Genomic DNA, 26,401 nt, shown 5'->3' with positions numbered 1-26,401 from the left:
ATGAGTGTAAAGTGGTCGGGATGAAGATCAGCACCTCCAAGTCTGAGACCATGGTTATCAGCTAGAAAAAGGGTGGCATGCTGTTTCTGGGTTGGGGAAGAGATCCTGCCCCAAGTGGAGGAGTTCAAGTATCTTGGGGTCTTGTTCACGAGTGAGGTTAGGATGGAACGTAAGATCGACAGACGGATCGGTGCAGCGTCTGCCAAAGGGCAAAGCTCTCGATTTACCAGTCGATCTACATTGTTGACTATACATTTGTTGAGCATTAAAAAGGTAAACATTGTTTTTTGTATTTCACCTTTTCATTTGTATATCGATAAATATTTTACTTTTACTTCATGTGCTTTTGAGTGTTAATGTGTTTATATAAACATTATTAAGTTCATTATGTCTTCTACTTTTATCTCTATTTCTTCCTTTGGTTATGGTATTTTTTCTTTGGTTTCCTTTTTTCACATTTTTCCCATTTAATTTATTGAAGTCACTTCATGTTTTCTACTGCCAATTTTTATTATATTATATTGTTTGCTGTTTATATTTTTTGCACTTCAACTGTAGAATGCTGGTAAAGCGCTATGGATATTACAAAGTTCTATAACACAATTAACTGGTCTTCTGAATTGAACTGACTCAATTAGTTTTCAGAAAATTTCCAATTATATGACATCAATCCCCAACATCAAGTACAAATCAAGAGTGACAAAAGGATCCAAAATGTGTATTAAATGGCAACATTTTTGGGCGCTCTCACCGCCGTGATACGGGTTCGATTCCCGCTGCCTCCAATGCTGAGCAAAAGAAGTCAGCGGTATTTGTCGACTGATCAATAATTGCTCAATTACAGTGATATACCAGTCTAAAACCCAAACTTTTATTTTCTTTTTGGCTGAAAAAAATATATGAGTACGCGAATAAATTAGGGGTAACTGAAAACTATGGTATTTTTTTTTTTTTTCTGTGCACCCTGATACCAAATAACCCACAGCCCGCTACATGGTCTGGTGGTTGCCGACCACTGTCTTAAACCATTTTATGGATCTGCTCAAACAGATTGTGTCTGGTACCAGAGAAACATGCGTTTATAAATAAAAACAGTTTTGCATTTATCTCAAATAAGATAAATGGATAGCTGCACCTCCTCAAATACCAAGTCTTGATTCCAGGATGTGCCATCAGTGTAAACAAACTGATTTGGAAATCCTGACATCCTGCCTCCACCCACTCGCACACTCACTAACACGCACACAAAAACACACACAGGCAAGCGTGCTGTGACCTGAATGGAGACAGTCAATTTGCCACTTTATTAATTCCCGCCGGCTCTCTGGCGTAATGATTATTTGTGGAATTTGTGCGAGGCGACAGGGGCAAGGTTCCCGTGCCACCGGCGGGGTCGTTGAAGGGCGCTCTCATTTGTCACAAAGACGCCTGTGCGACCGTCTGCTCGTCGGACAACATCAGGCAGGAGATGTTTGTTTCCCCATAACGCACTGTTTTCTTAAGTGCCCCAAGAATATTTGATGAGACCCAATGCAACAGAGTGACCGTAATTAAAAGGCATCGCGCTCTAGTTCCGTTTGGAAGTCAAGACTATGGATGTAAAAACCTTACAGAAGCCCTGAAAATCATCGGTTTCTCCTTGCCCAATCCGGAGGACATTGCCGGCTTGCGATATTGGAGCAGAGCAACCTCCTTGCAATTTGCCTACCCCAGAAAATGATTGTCGACCAACTTCCTGGTTTGACCCATGGCGGTGACTTTCAACAAATTAGATGATATAATTAATAAAAAAAAAATTGCGATTTAATATTAAAATGTTCTCCTCAAAATGAAACTAGAAACGAGGTGTTCACAGATTTTGGAAAGAGAATGTCACCGCTCTTGAACAGAAACTTAAAGAACAATGAATGCACCTTTGTTTTTTTGATTTTTCAACCCACATATTTTTTTTTCTTAAGTCTTTATCATATTCGTGTCAACCTCTGCCAATTGCTCCTCTTATTCATGATTCATGATAAAAAGATAATTTGAGTAAACAAGTTCATTTTATTCACCCAATAAACAAAACAAGCAATTCATCTAGCATCTTTTTTCGTTCTTTCCGTACTTTGAGACTTTTTGTGATTAAGGGCTATACAAATAAACCTGACTTGACTGTTGCTTATAGGATAATATTTGCTGGTGTACTGCTAACATATTGAAAAGCTTCAATGACGCTGTTGTCTGATACAAGTTACCGAGATAATCTGGATTTGAGCGGAAATGGGAGAGAAGCTGCAGATAAGTATTTTAACACCTGACAAAATTATTGTTAATATTTGGTACAGTAGCCTTAGTTTGCTATTACAGAGGTAAAACGTTTCCTGTAGTCTTTCACCAGGTTTGCACATACTGCAGGAGGGATTTTGTCCCACTCCTCCACACAGATCTTCTCTAGATCAGTCAGGTTTCTGGGCTGTTGCTGAGAAACACGGAGTTTGAGCTATCTCCAAAGATTTTCGATTAGGTTCAGGTCTGGAGACATGCTAGAACATTGATATGCTTCTTACGGAGCCACTCCTGGGTTTTCCTGGCTGTGTGCTTTGGGTCGTTGTCTTGTTAACCCAGCCCCGACCCATCTTTAATGCTCTGACTGAGGGAAAGATGTTGCTCCCCAAATTCTCACAATACATGACCCAGTCATCCTCTCTTCAATGCAGTGCACTCATCCTGTCCCAATTGCAGAAAAACACCCCCAAAGCATGATGCTACCACCCCATGCTTCAGAGTAGGGATGGTGTTCTTCGAATGTACTCTTCATTCTTCTTCCTACAAACATGCTTAGTGGAATTATGACGAAAAAGTTTGTTTTTCTTGTATCATCCAAATGGTCATATGCAAACTTAAGATGGGCCTTGACATGTGCTGGTTTAAGCAGGATAACCTGTCGTGCCATGCATGATTTCAAATCATGACGTCTTAGTGTTTTACCTAAAGTAAATTTGGAAACTGTGGTCCCAGCTCTTTTCAGCTCATTGACCAACTCCTGTCGTGTAGTTCTGGGCTGATTCCTCACCTTTCTTAGAATCATTGAGACCCCACGAGGTGATATCTTGCATGGGGCTCCACTCCGATTGAGATTGACCGTCATGTTTAGCTTCTTCCATTTACTAATGATTTTACCAACGGTGGACCTTTTATCACCAAGCTGCTTGGCAATAGCTCCGTAGCCCTTTCCAGCCTTGTGGACATGTATAATTTTGTCTCTGGTGTCTTTGGACAGCTCTTTGGTCTTTGCCATGTTACAAGTTAAAGTCTTACTGATTGTATGGGGTAGACAGATGTTTCTATGCAGCTAATGACCTCAAACAGGTTCACCTGATTCAGTATGATACATGGAGTGCAGGTGGACTTCTAATGGGCAGTATAACAGATCTTTCAGGGTCAGAATTATAAGAGTTACACAGGTGTTCAAGTACCTATTCGCAGCTGGATCACACAAAGAAATCATGCATTGTGATTTCTATATTTTTCTTTTGAGTTCATCTCTTTAGTGGACATGCATCTACAATGAAAATTTCAGACCCCCCATGATTTATAAGTGGGAGAAATAGCAAAATTGTTCAAATACTTATTTTCTTCACTGTGTATATATACGATTTATTTTTTAAAACAAAACATGTTTTAAACAAAACATGTGGTACAGCAGACACAACTTCAAATGATCGCAAAACATATAAAATATGGGGAAAATGTATATGTTTACACGTATGTAATAATTTCCTTTGTTTTACATTTTCTCATTCGTTAATATTTTTTTTATCTTAATATTTTGTGTAAAAACAATATAATAACTCCAGCAGCACCCTCTGTAAATTGAGTTTATTTGTTGTTTTTGGTCTATAAGTTTCTGCAATAAAAACAAAATACTGTAGTCAAAAAATGAAAATGCAATTGTAAAACCTGGTATATTTATTCTTTCAACGATTAGCGTTCTATTTGTTGTCGGTCTTCGGAATCCGGGATAAATTGAATTATTTATGCAAATATTGTGAGGAAATGCTTGACAAACAGATCCGACTTGTTATTCATTCGACGATGGGAAGCCCATTTTCATCGGCGTCTCAACAAAATGCGGAAGAACACAGACAATAATATGACGGTGACACTTTCACTGATCTCAGCTGGGGTGCACAGCAGGCATATTTTTAGCGCACCTGTTGTCATGCAAAGACGCGCTAATGCATGCACGGTTTTCATTATAGACGCCATCGGCCGCAGACTTCATTTCCCTTCCCCCGTTGTCACGAAACCAGCACGCCGCCACTTTGCAAAGAAAAAAGACCGAAAAAAGGGGAGAAAAGTAAGAAAACGCATACATTACAATCTTGATTCGTGCAGTCCCACCCTCTACTAATTGCTGCACTAGTGACAACCCTCAAGCTGCTGCTGGTATAAACAAGTCGTGAAGATTTTATGAGAAGCTATTTGAGGCCTAAGAGCTTTCTTTATCCCTTCGGAGGAACGCCGCTAACCCGCCGTTTTGAAACATTGATGACTTCCACCTCACCGAGTCGCAGTTTTATTTATTTATTTTCGGACCCGGAAGGGGAGAAGGGGAAATCATTGACTCTCCATTGGGGTTTGGTGTGAGGAAATACGGAAATGTGCTTTTCCTCTAGAGCCGAAGCGTTGCTGGGTTTGTAAGTGGTTTTAGTTCATGTTCCCGCTCTAAAACCCTAAGCTTTTTAATCAATAGTAATTTGTGTACGGCAGTGACGTGCAGTCAGGGTAGCAAGATAAGAAAGTTCCTCACCTGTCTTAATGGAAATATACCGGTACAATTCAAAATCCATGCAAATGGTTATATTTACGGGCAGCAGATAAGTGGTTAGCGCATCCGCCGCACAGTTTTGAGGTCATGGGTTTAAATCCAGCATTTAGCCTTCCTGTATAGAGTTTGCATGTTCTCCCCGTGCTTGTGTGGGTTTCCTCCGAGCAATCCGGTTTCTTCCCAGGTACATTGTGTATTATTTTCCCATTATGGTACTCTATTGTCTAATGCGAATGAAAACCAGTGCCAAATGAGCACAGCGTAGCAGCAAGATTCCTGACAAACATGGCGGCGACTACTAGATATGGATTAGGCTATGTAAAAGAAATATTGATTTTTCTGAATATTTATAAAAATTAACATTGGTATAAAGGTTCATATATTTTTGACTATAATTAAAATAAATGTTTTTATTTTTTATTTTTTTAGCAGCACAGTAGCTGAGTGGTTAGCGCGTCCACGGTACAGTTCTGAGGTCATGGGTTTAAATCCAGCAACTAGCCTTCCTGTGCAGAGTTTGCATGTTCTCCCCGTGCATGTGTTGACTTCCTCCGGGCACTCCGGTTTCCTCCCAGGTACATTGTGTATTATTTGACCACTATATGGCACTCTATTGTCTAATGCGAATGAAAACCAGTGCCAAATGAGCAGAACATAGCAGCAGGATTCCAGACGACTACTAGGCATGGATTAGGCTATCTAAAAGAATTATTAATTTGTCTGAATATTTATAAAAATTAACATTGGTATAAAGGGTTTTGTATTTTTGACTATTACTGAAATAAATGTTTTTAGCAGCACAGTAGCAGAGTGGTTAGCACGTCCGTGGCACAGTTCTGAGGTCATGGGTTTAAATCCAGCAACCAGCCTTCCTGTGCAGATTTTGCATGTTCTCCGCGTGCTTGCGTGGGTTTTCTTTCGGGCACTCCGGTTTCCTCCCACGTTCCAAAAACATGCATGTCAGGTTAATTGGCCAGTCCAAATTGTCCCAAGATGTGAATTAGTGAGTGAGACTCTGTGTGACCTGCGACTGGCTGGCAACCAGTTCAGGGTGTCCCCTGCCCACCGCCTGAAGATAGTTGGGATGAGCTCCAGCACCCCCCCGACCCTAAAGAGGATAAGCGGTGCAGATAATGGATGGATGGTTGAATTTATTCAGTGTTCTTTCTCATTCAGCTTCACAATGTTTCTATTTTCTTGTTTTTAAAATCAGTGAATTTTGTCAAAATATAGTGAATATTATCAATACAAGTAGTATGTTGCGTATTACTGTGCTCAGCGTCTGCGGACGAAAAGTGATGCACTCAACAAGGATTTTGATATGGCGCAAACCTCGGCCCCAAATATCAGATTTTTCAGCGTATTAGTTTGGCCGGGGTACGAACTTATACTCTGGTGCAACCTTATATGTGAAAAGTATTGCCACATTGTTATATAATTGAGTTTTATATTTTTACCACCGGTATATCGTTTCAGATGTTATTTTCACACTAAACTGCTCTAGGCCTGTGTTGATAATTTCAACCTTGCTGTGTTTGAGGTTTTCTTTTATTCAAAGATGAAAGTGGTGAAAGTAAGAGAAGGACTTTTTCACATACAGTCCAAATACTAACCCAAACCACCAAAGAAATAAAAAAATATGTTTATTTGAGCGAGTCTAGGAGAGACACATAGGTGCACGCGCCATACAAGCAACTTGACAGAGGTTGATTTGATTTCAGCACCTTTAAGTCATACCTGTTCTTTTACGTAAGGATAAAAAGTATTCCATACTAATTATTTTTGTATTATGGAAGGCATATATTCAACATTTTCCTCTATTTCTAATTGTCGTTGCCATTAAAAAAAATGTTTGAAGAGCTTATCTAGCAAACGTTTGCAATACAAATCACATACGAATATGCTTTGGTGTTTATAAGCTGTAAAAAATGAAGCGGCAGCATGCCAGGGATATTACAAAAACACATTTACAAGGAATTGATGTGACAAGAAAAAAATGAAAAAAATATCGAAGACACCAAAAATAAGTCCAAGTCATATAGTAAAATGGGAATTCTTACACTGTGAGCAATAGAAAAAAAGGTCTCAAAGGAGTTAGTTTTGTTTTTTTGTTAATAAACGGCAAAAATTACAGTACCAAACAATATTTACTTTTACAAAAACAAGTATAAAATGGTATATAAAATAACGTATACAGTAAGTGATGGGAAAAAGTGAGTCAAAAAATACAGAATATTAAATACAATATACCATGCAAACATAGAAAAATGATATACTATACTAAAAGAAGGAAAAAAACAATAAAACATGACTTTCAATTATTTAAGATGAATAAAAATAGTAACAATAAAAAATGTAATGTCTTGAAATGTCAGAAAATGCAGCGCCTGATTAAGAATGAAACAATCACGACAGATAAATTGACTGAAGAATGAAGAGCACGTGAAAGAGTCACCAAACTGGTAAAGAATATTTCATGTTAGGAATTGCCCTACAAAGCCACGTATTACTCCGCGTCTTTCAACATATTAGTCACATTGATTGGCCTCCGTGCTGCCATGGTGGCAGCAAATATTTTCCCGATTTGCCCGGCACAATCTCCAATTACGCCGCCTAGGCTTTGTCACACGAAATTGACTTGCTTTTCCATTTCAAATTACTACTTAAATATAGCGGCAGCGTTTGAGTGCACCACTCAAAAGGTGTTGATTACATCTTTTCCGAGTGTGCGAATGTTGTCGTATTTAAAGAGAGGCGTCATCTACAAGAAAATTATCCAATCTGGCTTTTTTCCCCACAGTATGTTGTGATTTCCGTCATCTGTATTTGATCGAATCTACGTAACACGACAGATTTGTGCCTTCTACACAAACTTGCAAAGGTGACGGGATTATTGAAATCGCCAACCCGAGTAGTGGCGGCCATATTTGTTGGGTCGTGTGTATATTTTCATCGTCGCACAGTAGTTATTGTCATTAAATTTTAAAATGATGGTAAGCAAAGCTCAGGTTGAATATAGGCTGTGTTTTTATGAACGTTTTCTGGCAACTGTAAGCTGATTGACAAACATTAGCACGAGAGAAATGTGTGGAGAAGAGCCATCAAGTTGTGGGCAAGGGTAACATACCTAAATATTGTACACATTATTTTGCATACTTAATTTGTAATTGATTTTCTCAATTTATTAATTGAGCATGTGTGGAATCAACTAATCAGGAGTATTTTTCTTATTTTTTAGTCAAAAAAGTAAGTAGAGAAATTTGTATCATTACGTAGACATGTTTGTCCAGCATCCAGCTGCCATGCTGTGCTTTGTGGCACTGTCCCTCGCTCGCACCAGACAACATAGTGCCATTTAGTGGTCAAATATTACACACTGGAGCTTTAACAATAGACAAAATAAAAAATAATACTCTTGCTTCTTATTCGGATTTTTTTATTGTACTATATAGTATTATTTTCCATAGCATACTGTACAGTGTAAGATAAAATGTGCTTAACCTAATTTTTTGAAAAACAACTAAAGATAATTATTTGGTTATTCCTGTTTTATAGACGTGCTTTTTCAAAAAAGCAACTTACTCTCTCTTAGTGTCAATCAATTGAATATTTGTATATCACCTATGTAGACAGTGGAGGTCTGAAAGAGTGATCAAACCCATTCTGGGAATCAAATGAGCACTATGCTTTTGCTGTGCAGTAGAAATTAGAGGGCACAAATGCCACCTCTGCCATCAATCAGTGTTATGAGTGTTATGGTAACAGTCGGTCCAATACTAGATCAAGGTATTTCCTTTCAAGGCCTGTTTGTATTTGATTGAAATAGGAAATTGTTTTCTCTCAGTGAAGCGTTTAGCCATCCAAAACTAGGCTTAATATCTTTGTTTTTATTTTTTTTGTCAGTGTGAATTGTTTTGCTTCTTTTGGCTGTAAAATCTCGACTGAGAGGTGGACGCAGCCCATAAAACGAAGGCATTAAGGCTCAATTGACCTCACTTGTGTAATCATCGGAAAGCGGCGTGTTGTGCGTGAGGTAAAGCTTGAATTATTTATGACTGCCTTCCTCCATTCGTAGCGGCTGCAAAGGGGTTGCCGAAAACAAGCCGGAGTGCGACCTTCCCTTTAGGCGTGTTATGCTAATGCAGCGTCTGCAATTATCGCCGAGACCTTGGTGGCGTCTAGTCTGAAAGGACATTTTAATGCTCGTTTGGGGACATTTTCAAACTCTTTTGAAATTACTTTTTAGGTTGCTCATGGAAACAAATGTTGCTTTTCTTAACATTTTAGCAAATGACCAATCTAATCACCTATGCAAACATAGTTAGTCCAATACTATTATCAAACCTCTTTACTCTTGTAGCTCCACTCATTGACATGCAGATTACATTATGCAGAGAATAGTTTTACTGGTATCACAAGTCAGTTTTTGGTGCAATCTAAAAAAATGTTTTTATGCCTAAAGAGAAAAAAATAAACCTGTATACAAGGCATTTGCATGTATTTTGATAACAAGGGCGGCGTGAAAGCAACTTAATTACACAAACAGACGTTGCCCCATTAAACATGAAAGAAAAAATGATTTGATTCATGTCACTCACAAAATTCAACAAAGCACCATGCTGTTTTCCTCCGCGCTCCAAAAAATCAGTTCCATCGCTGTTTACGAGGTTTGGTTGTACATGGCTTGCAAAAAACAACATATGGATGTATACAATTGTGGCATTGACTAACTATAGATGGTAGCATTTTTTGAGTGGGGAAAGAAAATAAAATAGACGTTACCTGCAGACATCAACGAATACATGGGCCTTTTTAGAGAGTATGCGGAAGTTTGGGTGTATCATTCGTTTCTGCACTACAAGTCCCACAGTGCTTTGGGGCGTAAGAATAGCCCAGATGATGGAAATTATGTGTGCTCAACAGCAAGCGGATTACTGAAATGCTTACGCAACCCGAGTAATTAAATTTAAATGACTAACGCAACCATTATTATCAAACTACTCACAGTCAGACCATAATCATATTTAAGTGTGCATTTAGATGACTACGCAATCGGAATATTGGCAATAGTCCGTTTCCAATCCATTTATTGCCAGCATGTTAACGTACCCAATGATGTTTTCGAATATGCTCCTGATATCAAATTAACAAATATAGAGATGCATTCAGGAGGGGGCGTACCTTTATTTAAAATCGATTGTTATTTTTTTCCACCATTCCAGCCATTTTTACAGAATCTTTTACTTGTTATTAGCTCTAACTTTCTTTGCCAGTACTTTAAAAGTGAACTAGTTTCACTGCATTTTATTTATACAGAGTGCTCCCTTTATGTTGGTTTGGTACTAGATACTTGGCATTACAGCTACTGTATAAGGATTTTAGAAGCTGCGGATAAATGAAGTTCTATCATTTCCTGTGAGACTCTCCCAGATAATTAAAAGGCCACTTATATATGCTGATATATTTTTTTGGGTGGTTAAAGAATGCTTTGACAACAGTGCCAAGGACAGGCAAATGGATATGGGATTATTTGATTGGTGGCCCAGCACGTTATCACCAAGGCTACTAGCCTGAGGCTAAATTAACTAAGTAGTTTTCACACAAAACAGTAGCATTGTATTTGACTTTTTGTGTATTGTGTACTTTTCAATGGTTTTTACATTAAACATGTATAAGGTAGAGGAACTGAGTCCTAGCTTTTCTTCTATTCCTCCTCCAAGAACAAAAAATGGTACAATATCTACTTACTATAAGTATCAAGTATATGTACTTTTCAAACCCTCTGAAGAACAGCAGTATAAATGCATTTTCTGAGTGGGAGTTGCTGCCTGGGGATTGAAAAAGTCCGCTGTTTAAGAACTTGACGTTTAGCTAACCGACAGCAACCGCGTTGAAGTCCTGTAAAAAGGTTGAGCTTGTTCCAAGACCTTGAGGAGTATTGGCCTATGATCCACCCCATATGTGTGTATGGAATACATAATTTATACATTAACTGTATCTGCTATACAATTTATGTGCCTTTCTCCACTGGTGCACGATTCAACATCTGTCGCGTGACTTAAAGTCTAAATTGTATTTTTTTTAAATATTTACTATGACCACGTGACTCCCAACAAATGTGTGTCATGTATTGTTAGTGACAGAAAAATAAAACTTACCTTTCATCTTTGAGCTCTCTGCTATTCCATCCTACAAGACAAGAACAAATAATAAGTTAAAAAAAAAGCACGCAAAATGATTTTAAAGATTAAAAAATGCAGTTGGCAGGGCCTGGTAAAAGGACTGTTGTAATCATCACTTCATACTTCAATACATTTGCACTATGTTTTTTCTACAACAACAAGGGCTGTCTGAAAAAACGATTCTAGCAGAAGATAATTCTGAAAAAGACAATGCATACATCATCAAAATGAGTGCAAAGAGATGCGCACTGCTGTCTGGATAAACAATCACCAAATTAAGTTATCAAACAGTGTAATTGTCAATGTTTGAGAATTAGTTATAGTACGGGTATACTACGATTTAAACAAAAAATAAAATCAAACACTTATCAATAATAAAAGCAGTTTGAGATAATAATTTTTTCCTAACTCACCATGTTCTTCAAAATTTTAAACCACTAATATGTAAAGAGAGAATTTACATTTCCCTTAAAGGGACAGTGTGCATTTTTTCACCACTGGATGTACACTGTAAGGTGCAGTGCAATCAAAAATGAGTGTTGAAAAGCACAAGGAAGGATACAAACCATGGAGACTCGAGTGTCCAAAGCACACCATTTTACTACTTATTTTTTATGAAACAACAGAATGAAGGTATTTCTGTTTGAAAGTCAACAATATGAAATTTTAAGCCTTACAGAGTTCTCAACACAGCCCCAAAACATTGCCTTCTCTGCCCAGTCTGGGGGATATTACTGACTTGCAATAACGTGGCAGAGTCATTAACATTACAAAGGAATTTGATCACCCTGCCCACCACCTGTTTGCAAAATCCAATGTTTTTAAGAGATCCTTAACTTTCCAAACTCTGTATGTGATCTCCTGTGTGAACACTATAAGTGTCCTGCATGCGTAGAAGAGGACGTGACGTCACAGGCAATGTGTTTGCGGAAGTATTCATGGATGTTAACGGCAAAGCGTATCTAGCAATTTTTAAGTTATTGTGCCCCTGGAGGAAGCAGATGTACAACTTCAATTCTTTTAAGAAGAGTATAAGGAAAAATGATTTCGACCATGCCATTTTGTGGGGCAATGGCAGCAATGTCTGTCCAGAGTATGGGAGCAGATTCGCGGTACAGGTCGCATGAATGCATCTCGAGTGTTCACACAGCAGTCACATTACAAAAGATCAGATATGTATCAGACTACAGATGAAAGTGGCCTGGGTCTGGTGTGAAAAGACTGACTTTAACAGATCTGATAGAGGTCGCGTTTGTGAAAAAAATCCCTCCAAAAATCGCCCTGTGCTGTCTCAGTCGGATGCGGGAAATTCTCAATTACTGTAATGCACTACTCTCCGGTCTCCCGAAGTCCAAAATCAAGAGCCTTCAGCTATTACAAAATGCTGCAGCGAGGCTTTCAACTAAGACAAAGTTTGACCACATTACCCCAATTTTAGCTAACCTGCATTGGCTCCCCGTTAGCTTAAAATGTGATTTTAAGGTTCTGCTGGTATTATACAAAATCATGCATGGACTTTCCCCCTCATATCGTTCAGATTTAATTTTCCCCCTATGTTCCGGTCCAGAGCCTTCGCTCTGAAAATGCTGGTCTACTAGTGATCCCAAGAGCCAAGAGGAGATCCGCAGGTTCGAGAGCGTTCTCCTTTCGGGCCTCGGTGCTGTGGAATGCTCTTCCCACTGAGATTCGATCTGCAACCTCAGTGGAAATGTTTAAATCTAAGCTTAAAACACACTTCTATTTCTATAGCATATGCACAACCTACTGGTATATTTTATGTTGACAATATAAGGGGATGGTGTCATAATAGTCTGTAGTTTGCAATAGTCTTTGATCTGTGCAGCCCTTTGAGACTCTTTGTAATAAAGGGCGGTACAAATAAACATGACTTGACTTGACTTGACAATTTTCCTGCAGTGTGAACCTAGCCTTATTTTTCCTTTTAACGTCTTCATTACATGTTTAACCTGGAATGCCATGTCAAATCTCATTGCATATAATGTTTCACAACATTGATATCAATGTCAATGAAGGCAATTTATTTAAATACTGTTTAGAATGTATATAATTTTAGAGTGTCTTAAAACGAAAAACATAAATTAATATATGATGACTCGGTTAAAGGGAGATTGTGTATTGCATAGCCCCTTTCTGTGCTAAAAAAAAACAAAAAACAATATTGATTTAAATAATAAGCAAAAATATATAAATATAATATATAATATATTATAATATATAATATATATAAACTAACATATAAACGTGAATTTCTTTAAAGCCCCGGTATATAATATTTGACCACCAAATAGCACTGTATTGCGAACGAAAACCAGTGCCACAGAGCACAATGTAGCAGCATGTTGGCAGACAAACATGGCAGCAATCTGAGGTAAGGATACCACTATGAAAAAAGTAGACATATGATTTTTTTTTATGGAGATTAAGATTGGTATAGTTCAGGAGTTTTTGTCTAGAATTCAAATCAATGTTGTTGTTTTTGTTTTTTTACAAAATGAAAGTTGAAAACTAGGAGTCACTCCCTTTTAAATATTGTTCTTGGGCTAAATGCAAACTTTACATGAGTAAAATAAGAAAAATACTCCTGATATGTTCAATTAACAAATAAAACAATCAATAAAAAAATAAGTATTCAGACTAATGTGAACATGAGCAAACTACACACAGTCCCTTGAAATAATCATAGGTGAAGAAGTTTGTATTCATTTTACCTAATGGGAGCAGGCATGATTTTCTGCCATTTGACTGCGAAGAATACCCAAAAATAAACACAAAACTTATGAAAGACTGAGCAAACAATAAATAAATAAAATGTGAAAATGGTGTAGTTTGGGCACTTTGAGTACCCGCAGTTTGAATTATTCGTTGTGCTTTGAAACACTCGTTTTGGTTGCACTAAAATATACACTGACATCTAGTGGTCAAATATTACACAGTGTCCCTTTACAATGAAATATAAAAACATCATCTGCCTTTCCTTATTCAAAGTCTTTTGGTTCAGCCACAGCTTAGGAATGAAGAGGGAGCGTGAAAATCAGGCTAACATCTCAGCAGGAAGCCATCTTTATCACTGGGCACTGTTTATTCCACACACAGCAGTGAAAAGTCACTCCAAAGTGACACAAAAAATTGGGAGTGGTGCATTTTCTGCTGCTGCCAAAGCCCGTATGCAGCATCGCCACCGGCGTGATGCGAGACTGTGAAAGTAGTGGGTATAAATATTTGATAACTGCTACAACTTGTTCTCGTTCCTGCACAGAAAAATCCAAGCCGGCTAGCTTAAAAGGTGTTATGAAGAAGAAGATGCATTATGCAACAGGTCAACAATCAGCAATGAAAAAAATCACTCCCCCTTTAAAAAATGTCCGCACTCAAATGCAATCATTCCCTCTAACTACCGATTCTAACAAACGATTCACCACAATTGCGACCCAACTCAAATTGCAGTGCAATTAATCCCAACTGGGTGGGTGGCAAGGCGGCTGGGTGGTTAGCATGCAGCCCCACAGTGCGGAGGTTCAGGGTTTGATTCCATCTACCGCGGAATTTGCATGTTCTCCCAATAGAGTTCCTCCAGGCACTCCAGTTTCCAAATAAAAAACATGCATGTCAGGTTAATCACTAGTACTAGTTTTCACATGTAGAGCATGACAAAAATATTGATATTTTTTTTCAGACGTCAGCAATGACACGCTTTCTTCATAAATATGATTCACACCAACATGATGAAAATCTTTTCCAAAAATAATAAGACGATTTGTTCTTCTGTTTCAATGATTAACTCAGAAAACCAGATTTTCGATGTCAACACGCTCTTAAATAATTCACTCACATTATTTATATATATCTTGGATACCATTCTATCTGATTTGAGGACTGCTTATAATTAAATCCAGCGTGGAAAAGTGCCAGATTTTAGAACGACAGAAATTAACTAAAAATGAACTATGTCAGATCAGCACAGCAGTGACCACCTGTGGCTTGATGCTATTCTTGCCTCCTCGCTCGCAGTATTAGGCAGATGACATTTAGCAAAGCTCCACAGGTGGGAACAATATTAGGCCCAGTTTTATTAGCATACCGCACACAAACAGGGCAAAGAGTGAATGTGTGGGTACCCACTATTCACACTCCGTTTGTTTGGAGAGTATGATTTCCCTGAGGGCCTCTGGTGGCACGGAAGCAGGTCGCTTCTGAACTGAAGGGGGCGCCATCCGCTCCAAAAATCTGGATGGCCGCCTACAGACTCTCAAGCTCTCTTTTTTCGACACCATGTCTTCTTAAAACCCACTCACTCCACCAACACATCCTCCGCCAAAGTCAAAGAGCACTTTGCTTTAGCGCAAAGAGGATGCTTTGTTTCACTGAGGTCGGGTCTGATACATTGCGCAGAAATCAGCAGTCGGATAAAAAGACGGGTTGATGCTGATCTTATATAGCAGATAGGGTCAAAACATTGGTAGCTAAATGGAATATAAATATTTGTTTTGTTTACTTAAAAGGGACTGAGTGTAGTATTTGACCACTACTGTGTATTGCAACTGAAAACGAGTGCTAAGAAGCAGAAGGGGGAATACTAACTACATAGACTCAAAGTGATCAAAAAACATTTTATTCTCATGATTTTGCCTTTGCCCAGGTTTTTTTTTTTAAGGATACTTTTAGCAGCAAGATGGTGGACAGTCATGGAAGCTACCTCAAGATAAGTCTCAAATTAGTGGTACCATTGATCAGTTTCACACTCTTGGCATTGACATACAGTCGTTCAATGGTCTGAACTAGTTTCTGGCCCATGTTGTACTTCAGTATGGTGGCTAATGGACTGGCTTGCCATACTCTGTCAAACACCTTCTTGAAATGTACAAAAACGTGATACAGATCCCTCTTTTGTTGTTAACATATTAAAAATCTGTTCGGCGCTACTCATTCCCTCTCTGAAACCTGCCTGTTCTTCAGGTAGGATGTTTTCAGCCTGTGTATAAAACGGTTCAAAAGAATACTAGTAAAAATGTGCATACTGTATTTGGTGACGCTGGGGATGAGTACATTCAAAAAGCTGACTACCTTTTTTCTTACTCCCTATTTTTATCATATATATTATTTTTATTTCTAAGGATATTTATGAAACTTCATGAGAAAAGCTAGCTGAGCTAGCCATATTGTATTTTAGTTTCAATGTACTAAATTTTCTGCAAGTCTGAGCTTTTGAAGTCAATTTTAAAATTGTTTATTTATCAACAACAACAAAACATTAATTTCATCCAACCGCTTATCCTCAGTAGGGTTGCAGAGGTGCTGGAGCCTATACCAGCTGTCTTCGAGCAGTTGGCAGGGGGAACCCTGAACTTGTTGCCATGAGTCGCATGGCACACAGAGACAGACAACTCACTTGCTCATTCACACCTAGGGAAAATTTGCACCGGCCAATTAACCTGACATGCATGTTTTTGGAGTGTGGGAGGAAACTAGAGTGCCCGGAGGAAACCCACGCAAGCACGGGGAGAACATGCACACTCTTCACAGAAAGACTGGTAGCTGGATTTGATTCCATGACCTCAGAACTGTGCCACAGACGCGCTAACCACTCAACCGCCATGCTGCAAGAAATATATCATCGCTGATGTTCTAAAAAGACTTATCTCTACCTGTATCTTTTTTTTTATTTTTGCCCGAATGGAGTGTGCAAACAAATGCAAAAATCAGAGATAGATCTTTATGAAATGTCAGAGACGGTATGAAAAAAATTTGACAGGCCTACATTATATCTTCGCCTTATGTATTGCTGAAGTGTCAGATTTAAGACCGCATCAGTATACAAAATCAAAATCAATCATTTCCCCCTGGCCCTTGAAGGCAAAGGACATTCCGATGTCTCGTTCTTTTCCCGGACCAGACCGAGTATTCATACTTTCAATAAATAGAGCTGGAGAGAAGCAATGCAGTTGTGGACACATATTCAAGGTTTCAAAATAAAGGATCAGAATGCACTCTGGACCAATTGATGGAGGCGAATTCTCCTACCAAAAGAAATGCAAGAATGTTTCGGCCCCTCTCTTATAATGAAAAAGTTGTACATGCTGCATTACAGACACTCAGAATTCAGACATTACAAAGCAAAAAACAGGAACTGTGTTTACAAGATTAATACTAAACATTGCTGAGTCTTCAAGGTTGTATGATAAGACCATTGCTGTGGAAGTGCATAGATATGAAAAAATACATTGAGCATTTAATCCCTTCATTAAAATATGTGGATAAATATTATGTGCATTTACAACTAAATGAATTTACAACAACTAAATGAATGATTACGTCATAAAAGTTATATAGCTGGAAAACTCATGCGATAGTGACAACATACTCAGTGACCTATAATAATAATAGCAGAGTCTTTTTCAGACACATATTCTGTTAGAAAAAATCGAACACCTTTTTGCTATTTCTTTCATACCGATGCGGCCCGCGACTGAAAAGTCGCAATAGAACCGTTTTCCCCAGAGTTCAAACATATCTCATCTCATCTCATCTCATTAGCCGTACCGCTTATCCTCAGTAGGGTCGCGGGGGGCTGGAGCCCATCCCAGCAATCATCGGGCAGTGGGGAGGGGACACCCTGAACTGGTTGCCAGTCAATCGCAGGGCACACAGGGACAGACAACTCATTCGCGCATTCACACCTAGGGACAATTTGAACCGGCCAATTCACCTGAAATGCATGTTCAAACATATATCACATGTAATTACAGTAGCTGTGATTGACTCTGTAAAGGGGCAGCAGGGCGGTGCAGTGGTTAGCGTGTCTGCGGCACAGTTCTGAGGTCATGAGATCAAACTTTTAGTGTGGAGTTTGCATGTTCTCCCCGTGCTTGCGTGGGTTTCCTCTAGGCATTGCGGTTTCCTCCCTCATTCCAAAAACATGCAAGTCAGGTTAATTAGCCGGTCCAATTGTCCCTAGGTGTGAATGAGCGAGCGAATTGTCTGTCCCTGTGTGCCCTGCGACTGGCTGGCAACCAGTTCAGGGTGTCCCTTACCCCCTGCCCGAAGATAGCTGGGATGGGCTCCAGCACCCCCGCGACCCTACAGAGCATAAGCGGTGCAGATAATGGATGGATGGATAGACTCTGTAAAGTACAATCATTGATTTACTTCAAAATACATTGTACAGATTTAGGGCAGCAACTAACGGTTATTTTCATAATCCATGAATCGGTCGATTGCTTTTTTTCAATGAATCGATGAATCCAATATCTTAAATACATTTTAAATTTTAAACTCTTTATTCAAATATTGATGTTTTGGGCTGGTAGAAAAATAGTGAAAAAAACAACTGAATACGCCGTAATATAAAACGAAAAGAAAAATCCTAGCGTTTGTCAATTTACTTCACAACAAACAAAAATACATACAAATATATGCTATACACCTGCAAATATGTAAGATACTCTTTTCTTACCAACTTATAAGATCATATTATGTTCTGATTTTATGTAAATTGTTTCTATCCACAAAAAAATATCGAAAAGTTAAACCCACTTTTCAAAATGTTATCAACAAATTTGTTTTGGGGTTAAATATTTAGATATAATAAACATTGCCAGATTTTAAATTACATATACTATGCTTAATAATCTGCCCCTTATGAGGAGTTAAGCAAGTCATATAATTGATAATTTTCCTATTTACCTTTTTTCTTTTAAACTTGTTTTGTTTTTTCCCCCTTTAAATTGTTAACTTTGATGAAACAGTCAAAAACTTCCAAATTGAAACTTTCACGCCAATTGTGTTTGTAATGATGAAATGTTCAAAATAAACGATTTTTAAAAATGTAAGATAACTTTTTTTATAAATCGGTCTTGGTCCCCTCTGCCAGACGAGAGTGGTACTACAACTATTAGCGTCACATAAGAACTGTTTACACTTGTATTTGCATTGATTTAACATTATTAGTGGCTAATAAATCACGTCATACAAGGATCGATGATCGAATTAGTTGCCAATGCTTTTAATCATCGATCTTAATCGATTTTATCAATTAAATATATTAGGGCGGCAACAACTAAATACAAAAGCTGATAAAGTTAACAAATACCGACTAGCATTAGCGCGAAGAGGATGCTTTGTTTCACTGTTTCAATGCTACAGCATTCTCTCTAATATGTTTGTTCTGGTATTATTTTGTTTTGATCACAAAAAATTTGATCGCGGGACACAAAAATCCCAGCAATCCTTGTGAGGATAAGCGGTGCAGAAAATGGATGGATGGAACAACAACGTGAGTCTTGCATGTTTTTCCCACATGGCTGAACAAAACAAACAGCACTCTATTAATTTGTAAAATTGCAACAATGGGTTGAATTTTATTAATTTGACTATAAGGGATTTAATATAATATAAATTGCATTTGCTGAATGCAGTGGGGATTTTTCACAGGGAAGGCTTGGGGTCAGTGTGGCCTGGACAAGAATGATGTTTTCAGAAAAACAAGAACGAGGACAAAGGTTGCCGCGGGAAAAGAAGACAAGGTTTCTGATAAGCTTTCTTGTTGTGAGTCCTTTAGACATGGCGGCGTCTTTCGGCGACTGGGTGGAAGCCACGTGAGGAGTCTGCCAGAGGAGGAGGTGAAGCTGGCACCTGACCCGCCCCATTCTTCAGACCAGGTGGGGAGTTCCTGGCCCGCCCAAGGGGTAGGGGCCGATGCCCCGACGTGTCAAAAAGACGGAAGACGGAAGAGAGAAACAGACGGAGAGAGACGAAAAGATGGGAGGCTCGACAGGACTAATTCGACTAATTCGACAATAATTCGGTGGAATTCACTTAATAAATAATTTAAGAAAATAAATCTGCCCCCGTGTGGAAAAGCCTGTCTCTTGTCAATATGTTTCCCTAAAATTAAGAAAACGAGCATGCATTGTTAGGAGAATAAAGTTTGTGTTTGGTTAATGGAGTCAGATAACTAATCCGAACAATTTGGTAAACGCTAAATTCGTAATATAGTTTAATTCCTAACAACACAAAAGAGTGTATATAACCAAGTGTGTTTGGTCATAGAACTTGAAATGTACGGGGTTTTTTTTCTGGGACTGAAAGAAAACTGAGGCAAGTTGGTCAACAACCTTGCGGCAGCTGGAAGGAACCATTTGCATTTCAGTATCGTTGTTTGGCTTTGTTATTGCAATGCTTCTCTTGCTTACGGCCCTGAAAGTACCCCCTCCCTCGCATCTTCCAGTCCATCCCCGCTCAGGCCAACCCTGTCCACGGTCATGTTAATCTGGATTATCCTCGTAGCACAGTCAATGCTGCAAAACCGGCCAACGGCAAGACTTTGTGGTTGCACAAGACTGGCGTTTTGACTCCATTTTGCTCGTGTGTAGACATCATAGCAGACAGTTGTGGAGAGAACTTTACCAAAAAACATGAGGAAACATTTGATGTGATTTTGATGGGAATGTTTTGTTTCTGTGTTTTCAGCCCTTTTCACCAATCTATAACAAATAAAACAATCAATGTATATATATATATGTATCTTTATTTTCAAAAGCTTTACAATTTGTAATTACGCTTTTTGCCCCTTTATAATGCCTCTTTCTTCGAACAATTTTTCAAATAATAAAAAACAATAGAAATCAGGACTCAAAACGGCTGCTTTACTTTAAAGCGAGACTAGGTCTTTGTGCATGACTGAACTGGTCTAGTGAGCCCATCACATATCCGCTTTGGTAAATGTTTGCCACTTTTTGATTCAAACAGGTACAAGTTGTTATTTTTTTAGAAATTCTGCAGTCAGATTATGTCCTGTGCTTAAAAAAACGCTTGTTTGCAGGTGCGAAGTGTGGACTGGTAATTGTGAATAAAGTTTGATACTTAACATTTACATTTTTAACAGTACTTACAAGACAGAACTGTTCCAGCTACAGATTTGTGTTTAGATTAATAACGCATGCAGTAAATAATAAGACTGCTATACAATGAGAAAAATAAGTACCGTATTTTCCGCACTATAAGGCGCACCTAAAAGCCTTTATTTATTTCAAAACCTGACCATGCGTCTTATAATACAGTGCGCCTTATATATGGATCAATATTAAGTCGCAAGGTCTTGCAACAAAGGCAAGCAGCCGCCGACTAGATTTTTCCTCGTAGGCGATGTGATCCGCGGTGTATGCTGGGATACATATGCCGGCGTTTCATTTCCCAGCCAATGTGTCAATCATCATTTGAATCGATCACTATTGGCTAAAGTTATTCGGTGGTAAAGAGGGCGGATCCATTTTATCATTTACAGGCTCGCATAGGCTAAAGGGGCAAAACAAAGCCTGCTATTGGCCGAAAAAGATGAATGTGAATAGCAAGTTTGGTTGAACTATGGCATAGAGAAAACATGTTTTACTAATCTGTATTTGTAAATATTTTACTCTCCTGGATTTACTACACTCACGGATATAAGAGGACCATGGGTGCACATTATTATTGAACGCAACGACTTCGGTGAGCTACTCCGGCTATATATTTTCCCAGTATCTCGTTTCAGACCAATCTTGATGTTTCTGTGATGAGTCTATTTTTAAATTAAACTCAATTCCAAGTGTTTAATGTCATATGCACAGTAAAGTTGCGAGCGAAAAAGAAAATAGAAACTAAGGAATGGTTGGCATGTCTTGAATCCCAAGAGTTTAACCTTCCGAATGATATTTGTAACGATGCATTTGAGTGACATCGTACAGACAATGTTTCCGTACATGAGACACGTATTTGCTTCTTTGCAAGCTTTGGGAATGTTAAGGGGGTAATAAGTTTGACTGAACTATCTGACTGTTTCGTCGACGCTCCCATTGTAGCGCCTTATAATCCGGTGCGCCTTATGTATGGAAAATATAGGACCAAAAACAATTTTTTGGGGGTGCGCCCTATAACCCGGTGCGCCTTATAGTGCGGAAAATACGGTATTTATTTAGGTCAAATAAATAAATATTTCACAACATTTGAGTATTAAAAAAATGCAACTTTATATTATAATTAATGTATTTTTGCTTATTATTCAAATTAATATGTTTGTTTTTTTAATGAAAAAATCATTTTTACCACTAGGAGTTGTAAAATAATACACAATGTCCCTTTAAACAAAACCTTGAATACACATTATTTAAGATAAGCGCATGGTTTGAAAAGTAGTCAAATAAAAATACGACCTCAAACCCTGTTTTACTGTAAAGCTTTATATCCGTTTGCAGAAAAAGGCTAATATTTACCATCCAGTTTTTGCTAGGGTTTAGAACACTAAATATACAGCAGTCCTCTCTGAGAAGCATACTGTTTACCCCAATTTGATTGACGTAGTATCCAATGAGCAACGGCAGTGTTGTTAAGTCAGATAAAAGCAGATGTTCGCTGTTTTTGCTGCGAGTCTAAACTGGCGCCCGCCTCATAAGTAGAGTGTTTGACAATTCCACGTGGATTTTTCTTTTTTATTCTTTTTTTATGATGGAAACTGTTTAGAAAAGAGCAGACATAAATGTATCATGTCTTGCCTAGTTGCTAGAGGGGTTACCTAAAATTTTAATGTTTGCTACGATCCTTCTTCTGATGATTTTTTGCTGAAAAAGTCAGTTATTAAGCTGTGGATTTGTGCTGAGAAAAGTAATGATAGACGACGTTTAAGGTGGAGATTTTCTTCTTTGACCTCACCTTATATAAGATTTAAAGTTCGATTAGATTAGATATATGTATGTATATATATATATATATATATATATATATATATATATATATATATATATATGTATTGTCACGGTTGCCTATGGCGCCCAATTGGCCCCGCCCGTTTGGCGCCAGCTGTGGCTCGTTGACTGATTGGCTTCCCTCATATTTAAACTCAGTGCTGTCACTCACCCTTTGTCAGTCCGTCAACGAACGTCTGCACCCACAAGACGTGTGTTTTGACTCCGTTCGGTTTCATGCTTGTGTTTCCTGTCCAGTATCGTTCCCATCTATTTTGTCCTGTTTAATATCGTCCTCTAGTTTTGTTCTCGGCTATTTTGTTCTATTTGATTTCGATCTCCAGTGTCTGGTATCGTTTCCAGTGTCTGGTAGCGTTCCAGTTTAGTTTGTCTTGTTTAATTTTGATCTACAGTGTCTGGTATAGTTTCCGTCGATCTCGTCCTGCGTGTTATCGGACTCCAGTCTCCACTGCTTGATATCAATCCTGTCTGTCCCGTCCTCCCCGGTATCGACCCCATCTGTCCGATATCTGCTCGTGCAATTGGTATCTATCTCGTCGGCCTTTGGCTTCCTGTCGTTCCACGCCAGAATGCTGCCTTACGTCTTCCGCCCAACAATTGCTGAATCACTGGCGTTTGGGTTAACATGCATGACTGCCCCATTTCCCATAAATTAAAGCTTGTGTGAGAAACGTCACACATCTAGGTCCTCCTCCTGTTCCGGTTCTTGACATACATTTACGACTGCCTGTGTCTTTACAAAGTAAAAGGTCGCAGACTATGAACATTTAACTGTGCTCCACTGTCCATCTACTGTATGGCCAAGGAAACCATCCAACATGGATCAGCACAATACAATGAGCTGATGCAAAAAAACTACTGGTACCTCTACTTACAAATGTCTCTACATACAAAAGATTTAAGGTTACAAGGTACCTGAACGGGCAAATATGGCCTCTAGTTACAAAGATTGCGTCTAGTTACGATGTCACAAATACTCCCATTCGCCACTCCCAGAGTTTCCCGAAGTAAACAAACAAATCTGCAACCAGCATCCTTTTCGTTTCACCGTCAAGGTTTAGAGTTCACAGACGAGGAGGAGGAATTCCGTAATGACGCGGCCGTTATTCAATCTGCCCAAATTAAACACATTCTATCAAAATTCCTTGAAGATTCACCCAAAAAAGTGTTCACAAGCCGGGCAATCGCTACGTCCCTTTAAAGCGAGAATAGGCAAAAGAGAAGATATAAGTAGAGACAGTTTTAAAGCTTCAAAGGTTTTTTTTTCTAAAACTCATGACAATATCCCTTCGTCATCGTCGGGCAGAGAGGGATGACGTTACGTGCATCAACATGATGACCAAAAGTGTGTGAACACGCCACGGGTGCTGAAACGTTCTTGCAAAGTTCATGCATAGTTAATGCAGTGTTCTTGCAGTAAAATGTTATTTTGAAAGCAAAGTGCTCTTCTGTTTATGGAATGCATTGTTTAGATATTGAAGGTGAAAAATGCAGAGAAAAAAGCACTGAAGTAAAAGTTCACCTTGAAATGCATCGCGAGAAGAAAAGCCAAGATTCGTGTCTTCACGATGTCACCAGTCATTGAAATATGGCAAGGATCACCGGAAAGCTTAAACTCTTGGGATTCAAGACTTAATGACCATTTCGAAAGATACTAATCACAAAAACTTCATAATCAGTCTGAAACGAGATACCCCAAAACCATAAAGCCAGTGTAATTCTCCCAACTTCTACTGCTGGGAACTTCTACTCATGGTACGATTCCCGCAAATATGGTGTGGGAAGATTCAAAAAAGTCCAGTGAATCAAACTGTGTAAATTGACACAAATTTCATTAAACACATTTAATTAACACCAATTCTTGACCAATTGCAAGCTTTTTTAAGGTTTTAAGCTTGTGAAAACCTGTCTTGAAAAGAACCCCCCAAAAAAACGTCATTACCGATTTGACCTTAAAAGTCTTCGGCCAATAATGATACATTGGTTAGCCAAAGAAATTACCAACATAAATATGTGATTCCAATCAACATTTACAAGTCTTTTACAATGTCTATAAATTGGCCAAACCAAAATACATGAATGCAAAGTTTTAAGGGCTGTAAACTGGTCGTCTCCAAATGGCTACTTTTGTAAACCCCTAGACTAACCATTATTAAAATTGTGTAAAATATAATGCTTAGTTTTTCAGATTGTGAACAAATTCGACGGGAACAGTATTCATTTCACGAATTTTACAGGAAAACAGTAAGGAGTTAAAGAAACAATGTTCAACTGTAGTTTACTAAACAACAGTAAAACCTAATAGCATACTTTTTTATCTAATAAAAGACAAGAGTTAAATCTTTCTTTGGGTCGGATTCCTATATAGCTACAGAACTAAATTTTCTTTAAGGATCCAAAAATCATTCAAAATGACCACAATTGGCTGCAAAATGACTGCAATTTAATGAGTAAATGAGAAAAAACATTTGAAGAAATTTGAATTCTGTCCACTGACTAAATTAAACTCCTATTTTAAGACACCACTGTATTTAACCATCAGAAGCTATGTATTTTATCCGCTTGCAGAAAAAAAGTAGATCATATTTTAGATACCGATTTTATATCTTTGCTGAGAAATATAATGACTCAGCAGTGTTGTCCTGGTTGCACATTCATAATATGATTGATATGGTTTTTGATTTTTTTTGTAGTTGACATTTGTTTACGCACGGTAGCATCAGTTTGAATGCCGGCCTCCTATTCTGTCACTATGGAGATGGAAACTGAGAATGATATAATTTGTTGAAAGTAACAAAAGGAAAATTGAGATAATTTCTTGTCTTCCTTTCATGTTACATCCTGACTATGCTAGACATGCATGTGTATGTGGGGTTTATTTTCTGGAAATCGGCAGACAGGCTCACTTTACTCTGATCTTTCTCATGTTTATAAGTATAGAGTATTTTCTGCTACTTTAGTGTCCGTCTGTTCTGCTGCAAAAGATCCTCAAAATTTCCACTATTCACCTTATGATGATTAGTTGTTTGTGCTGATAAAAGTAATGTCATTGCACAGAGCAAAAATAGAATCAAAACAAGACTAAAGCACTCATATCAAAGCAAAATATGAGTGTTCTTTTTGTTGACAAGATATTTCCTCTGACCTGGCAGATTTTAGATGTTTCTTTGAATTGTTTGTGGTAAATGAGGTTGTAGAGAAGCGGAACGAGACAAAAACAAAACAAATCTATGTTCTACTATTCAACCTGAACACAAGTTACTTAAGTGCTCCTACTCTTCTCTCAAGCATTCCAGTACAGCCCACGCGGCATATTTTTTACATTGAAAGCTAAGTGATACCGCTTCGTTGAAACAAGATAAAACCAGAACATTTCCGTCACTGCCAATTACTTTCACCACAAAACAGAAGCTGATAATTCACGGATGATAAAACAGACATGAAATTCAGTCATCCCTAAAACATTACCTTATGCCGCAATCTCAAAACCGACCGGTAGGGCTGCTGCGCGTTGTGGTCGGGCCTCCCGTCCGCGTGGAAAGCCGCCAACGTTGCCAGTAAAACGGCCACTGACCACCATCTGGCCGTCGCCATTGGTCTTCTATCGGGAAAAAAGACAAAGAACGTAATTAGCGACATCACCTGTTTAAAGA

At 38.4% G+C, this 26,401-nt stretch overlaps 1 protein-coding gene across 1 annotated transcript in view; it reads right to left on the bottom strand.

Annotated features, from left to right (window-relative positions):
• The window catches only part of fstl5 (follistatin-like 5), a 179,908-nt gene that overhangs the window by 130,507 nt on the left and 23,000 nt on the right, over window positions 1-26,401 (bottom strand). Inside the window, exons 2-3 of the mRNA XM_088343264.1 lie at window positions 26,217-26,349; window positions 10,972-11,002 (exon numbers count right to left, since the gene is read on the bottom strand). Coding sequence (XP_088199390.1) covers window positions 10,972-11,002; window positions 26,217-26,342 — 157 coding nt within the window. The 5' untranslated portion in view covers window positions 26,343-26,349. The remainder of the gene's footprint in view (window positions 1-10,971; window positions 11,003-26,216; window positions 26,350-26,401) is intronic.

Source organism: Urocampus carinirostris, chromosome 9 (genome assembly GCF_059441175.1).
Source record: "Urocampus carinirostris isolate Australia breed hairy pipefish chromosome 9, RoL_Ucar_1.0, whole genome shotgun sequence".
In the NCBI taxonomy this organism is placed as follows: Eukaryota; Metazoa; Chordata; class Actinopteri; order Syngnathiformes; family Syngnathidae; genus Urocampus; species Urocampus carinirostris.
Note: the sequence above shows the minus strand (reverse complement) of the source record. Positions and strands in the feature narration are given on the sequence as shown.